Raw genomic sequence first — 5973 nt, 5'->3', positions numbered from 1 at the left:
AAGTTCATCGTATAACTAATAAACAAACCATAAAAGTTTCTCTAATAAAAAATGTATAAAAATATTTTCTTTTATTTAAATAAATAATAAATTAAAAAGGAGAAAGTGAAAAATAGCCTTAATCATGTTAATGTGTAAGTTATTAGAAAATTTATTTAAATTCTATTAAACGACCTAATTTTTAGATCGTAGCACTTATTACATTATAAGAAAGTAAATGAAAATAGTATCATTATAGTTGGTTTTAATAATGCCATGAAGAATTTTTTGTATAAAGAAATAAAATAAAAACTCTCCTTTTTATATCATTTCATGATTTCTGTAAGCAAATTATATACTAATAAAAAAAATAGTCTTAATTATTTATAGGTGTGTTTATATTTATATAAATTTGTTTTTCCAAGAGAATTATTCTTTTATATATCAAAATAGACAATTATAAAAATAATAATAACTTAAGTTTAACAAAGATCGTATTAACTAAATTATATCTTTCTGATGAGGTATAAAATAATAAGGAATAATAAATAAATAAATAAATAATAATTTTAGAAGCAATGATATTATTTATTAATAAAAACAGATTTACAAAATAAAAGAAAGTTCTTTCTCAGGAATTATAATGTATATTGACAACGTCCTGTATTGTAAAACAATTATAGTAATTATAATTATATTAATTTTATTTATTATATTTCTTCTCAAAATAGCTTTCTTCTATAATAAGCATAATTATGATAAATATAACTAGGAGATTATATTTTAAAAGTGAATAATTTAAAACGTTCTCTTACATAATTAGTTAAAAATATAATTCTCATATTTATATTTTTCATATTTGAAATTACATAAATGCTACAAGTAAATTTATAAAAATTCATAAAAGATAAATTTGATTATCACTTAAAGACTCGATTAATCATATATTTACATTACAATATTTTATAAATAGGTTAAGTATAAAATATATTTTTTAAATTATCATATTTGACATAATAAATTTATATTTAAAACAATATTTATTTATATCATTATTAATAACGAACATTATAAAGCGTCATTACTTTTAATACATATATAATAATTTAAATATTAGTTAATAATAAGAAAAATATGCCTTCTTAAATTATATATAAGTGAGATACAATATATTTTTTATTTATTTAGATCAAAAATATTATTTTATGCTAAAAAATATTGAAATTCATTAATTTTTCTTTAATATGAAATTAAGGATTTCCATAAGAGGAAAAAAATGTTTCTAATATATGAAAACCCACTTCTTATTAAAATGATGCATATGTTATTTATTAACTGGATGTTCAGTGACTTTCGTCGAGTACTAAACAAACAAATTAATAAAGAGCACATAGAGATACCTCTATGATTTCGGTGTATTTATATATACTTTTATATGCTTTGAACGACAGATTCTTAATTATGTGCTTTACTTCGTTCAGCCTTGTTTGATTTCAATAGGCATTTATTTACTTTAATAAAAATCATTATTTTTATTAAAAATTTAAATACTTATTGAACATTAATTATTAATTAATTGTAAATTACTAGTTTATTTATTATGAGTTACTTTCAGCAATTAATATATATTGCTGTTGGATTAACAAACATAAAAAATTATTTACAAATAACAAAAATTATACAAATATTAATTACATGAAAATTTTATTGCGATATGTGTAAAATTTTCTCTCACAAATCAAAAAAATAAATATTATGCAAATTAAACTATTTTATGAAAACATTATTATCTTCTTAAGATCTTATTCTTATTGGTGTTAAATCTTACTCTCGATTTTAATTTTACCAATTTTTCTCTCTTTATTTTCCAATTCAATTATTTCATTCCTTTCATAAAAAAAAAAAAATTATTTTTTTTTTTTTATACGTATCTTCATTTTTCAAAAAAAAAATATCTTAAAAAAAATTCCAATAATTTTTTTTTTTTTTTTTTTTCGCGTTAGTACAACCAACTACGCATTCTTCATATAGTTAGTCCTTTTTATTGCCAAATAGGTTAATGAATCCTTTTATTAACCATTATGTTATTAAACACTATATATAAATCTAATATATTTAAATGAATTAGAATGAAATAGATACATGCTTAGAACATGTTAAAATATTGCAAAGATGCTATTTCACCATTGGATTGTCAGAAAAAATGTTTTTTTTATAATAACATTGGTGATAAGAAAGAAATTTATGTAAAATTATGTTTTTATAAAAACATAGTAAATACCTAAATATAATTCTCGAATTGATTGGTATACACAAATACAGAGATTAATGAATTGAAATAATAATTTGTTTATAAAAAATTAGCGAGGAATATCCAAATATAAATTGAAATGTTAATATATTTTTTCATAGTTGTAATATAAATAAATTGATATATTACTTTCTTAATATTATGTATAAAGTGTCTCTGCATTTCACCTCATATGGTACCAAAGAATATACATATATTTAAATTTTTAAATTACAATAGATAATTCATACATTTCTTATATATATTATTTTTAATAAAAATAAAATAAAATATATATTTTGATTATACAAAAGAATAAGATGAACATAAATATTTCACTATGAAAGCAAATATTTTTGTTTTTATATTAATACATAAAAGATTCATTGTTTTATATTGTATTCGAAATACATATAGCACCATTTCACTTTCCTTTTCTTCTCCACTTCTTTTATATTTTCATATTATATTTGAAAAAAAATATATCAAAAATATATATTTCAATTTTATCTTTCTTTTCGAAAATACATATCAAAGGGCATGGTTCATTTTATGTCAATATTTTAGTATCAAAATGAGTATGTACATTTATATTTTTTTCTTAATCGTGTCTCTATTAACATTATCTCCGCTAAAAATCAATTTAATTACTATTTTATTAAATAATTAACGAAAAAAAAAAGTTTAAAAATTTTCTTTAGTTATATAATCGTGCACATTATAGATTTTAGATTAAAAAAATACTATATCTTAATAAAAACAGAAAACACTATAAATATAAAACAATTGATATTTTAATTATTTACAGTTTACAATATCTTTATAAATAAACATAGGAATTACTCATTATAAGGACAAAAAAAATTACATAATTTATTTTTTTTTTTAATTTTCATATAATTAATTAAAATAAAAAAAAAAATTAATAAAAATATAATAAATTTATATTAAAGTCTTACATGGCACCCTATTATATATGATGTATTAAAATAATATATAACCCATGGATATTTATATAATATTCATTTGATACACACATCTTAGTAACACAATTTCATTAAAGAAAAATGATGATAACGTTCTTTTAAAACACTTTATCATTTTTTATTTATTATGATTTCCATAATATATATTAAAATTTCAATTTATTTTATTTACATTGTATTTTCAATACATTTTTAACCTTGTTGTGAATTATCTGCACGTTTTTTTTCTTCGTTGATAAAATCATCAGTCAAAATATTTTCCCACTTTTTTTTTGTACTCATCTTATGGTTCTTCCATACTAGTATATTTTTATCTATAAAATCTTTAAATTTTTCGCGTGTCCATGTTTCTTTCTTATATATAGAATAAAAATTTTTATTATCAATAGTTTCCATATTTATTAAATCACTTAAAACGCCATGATACCATTTATTCCATTCCTTTTTTATGAAACATTCCTCAAAATTATACTTATTCGTCAGTGAATAAAATATATATTTTAAATATTCTATTATTTCAAGGAAATTATTTCTCTGATCACCACGTACTTGCCACCATAGTATATATATATCTTCTATGCTTGGATTATTGTCTAAATTTTGAATTCTTTCAATTATTTCATCTTCACACATTTGATAATTTAATTCTGAACTTCTTTTACCTAATGAAATTGCGCAACCTTCATTTTGTATTTTTTGTTTGCCCATTTCATCATTCATTTCACGTTTGTCCATTTTAGCATGCACGTTATCATTCTTCTTTTCAATTCGATCACTTTCTTCTAGTATTTGTTTTTTTTTCGATTCGCTCATTACTTCATGATTATGTTTATCACTTTGATTTAGTTCGGACTTTATAGAACTTCTATAGTTTGACTGCAATTTTTCATCCTCATTTATATCAAAATTAGTTTTTTTTTGCTTTGAATCTTCCCCTTTTTCAGGGATATGTTCAGCTAATTTTCTGTTATACACTTTATTTAATTGTAATTCTGAAAATGCATTGTCTTTAGATACGCATATATGCTATAATAATATTTAAAACATATGTATTGAAAAGATTTATATATAAACAATATTTTAATTTAATAACTTAAAATAGATAATATTGTATATGTATTTTTAAATTAAAAAATTTATCTTACTAATGAGAAGAGATATAAAACGGAGAAGAAATACAAAATAAAAAGTTTAGAAAACAAAAAGTTTGAGAAAATCCTTTTTTGAAAATTTTTTTTCCCCCTATTAAATGAAGAAACATCTAAATTACTTATACTTGCATTACTGGATACTAAAAATCTTCGTTGTAAAATAAAATTGATTGTGTTACTATGTCTCATCTTTAATATATTTTTGTAAAAAAGAAAATTTTTGGAAAAAAGATAATTTTTATTTTATTTATAATATAATTTACGCAAAAACAGATTTTTATAAAAGATTAATAGCTGTGTTAAAAAAAAAAAAAAAGTACATTTAAATTATAATTTTATACAATTAAAGAAAAAGTATCATAGATGATATAAATATATATTTTTTTTTTCATTAATAAAAATTATATTTAATTGAAATAATTCGCTACAGGCTTTTACATTAGAATAATTACAATGAATGAAAAGTTATATTTTTAATTATAGATATGTTTAATAAACTTTTTAGAGTTTACTTTTATTTTTATGATAATATTAATAAAAAAAAAACTATTGTTTTCATTTAATTATATGGAAAAAAAAGGAATATAGAAAAAATTAGTTCTAAAATTGTAAATTTCATTTATTCTTATTTTTTCTATATATTTTTATTATTTTAAGAATTTTTATTCATATATAAATTTTAAAGTTAAAAAAAATTTACAAAAATTTTTATAAGAATATAAATAAATCCTTTTAATTCATTTCTTATTTAGTAATGCACTAATCATAAAGTAATAAAAATAAAAAATTTTTAATTTAAATTAAATAGGAATATTAATGAATTTATTATATGAAATAAATTTTTATAAATCAAAAAAATAAACCTATTAATTTTTATTATAAATATTTTTTTTTATTCTATATATATTTTTAACTTTTTGCCTTTTATATGCTAACTATTTATATTGATATTTTTTTTTGAAATGTGAATATAAAAATCTTTATTTTAGTTTTTCATCATATTTATTTTTCAGAAATTATTTGTAATTATATGATTTTAAGGACTGTATTTCATTTTTTCTATTTATAATTAGAAAATGAGAAAATGAAAAAAACTCTAAACGGAATGTTTTTTTTTGAGAATATAAATGAATTATATTTAAATAAGAGAGAAGAGTGAATGTACCTAGAATGTGCAAGAAGAAAGCATGTTAATCATAAAGAGATCTTAGAATAAGAATAAAAACTGATTTTACTAAGAAGGGTAAAATATTGATAATATTATTTTTTTCTGTTATATAAAAAGAAAAAAAAAAATTTATTTAATAAAAAATAATTTTTTTAGGAAATATTGTAAAATATTTGTTTATCTTAAATATATATGATTTATGGTTTTATTTTACACTACTTTTAAATGTTTATTTAATGATGTATAACTCATTTTAAATATAATTTACTTGATAAAATATAAAATATATTAGAATATCAAGTAATGGAACAAAATTAATTCATTAGAGTTAACTAATTTACATAATAAAATCAAAATATATTTCACAATAGAAATATATTTTAAAAAACAAAAATGTTT

The 5973-nt window shown here is 18.2% G+C and overlaps 1 protein-coding gene across 1 annotated transcript, besides 1 other annotated feature; it reads right to left on the bottom strand.

Annotated features, from left to right (window-relative positions):
- Positions 1-1305: 1305 nt before the first annotated feature.
- Positions 1306-1902: a repeat region.
- Positions 1903-3447: 1545 nt separating this feature from the next.
- PGAL8A_00474200 (Plasmodium exported protein (PHIST), unknown function) lies at positions 3448-4595 on the bottom strand (the record flags this gene model as incomplete). Its single annotated transcript, XM_028673522.1, has 2 exons — positions 3448-4281; positions 4401-4595. 2 exons carry the CDS (start codon positions 4593-4595, stop codon positions 3448-3450), a joined length of 1029 nt encoding a protein of 342 aa, XP_028529966.1.
- Between the last annotated feature and the right edge of the window lie 1378 nt (positions 4596-5973).

This window comes from Plasmodium gallinaceum (genome assembly GCF_900005855.1).
Source record: "Plasmodium gallinaceum strain 8A genome assembly, contig: PGAL8A_v1_134, whole genome shotgun sequence".
Lineage (NCBI taxonomy): Eukaryota > Apicomplexa > Aconoidasida > Haemosporida > Plasmodiidae > Plasmodium > Plasmodium gallinaceum.
The sequence above is the reverse complement of the archived record's forward strand: the minus strand, read 5'-3'. Positions and strand labels throughout refer to the sequence as shown.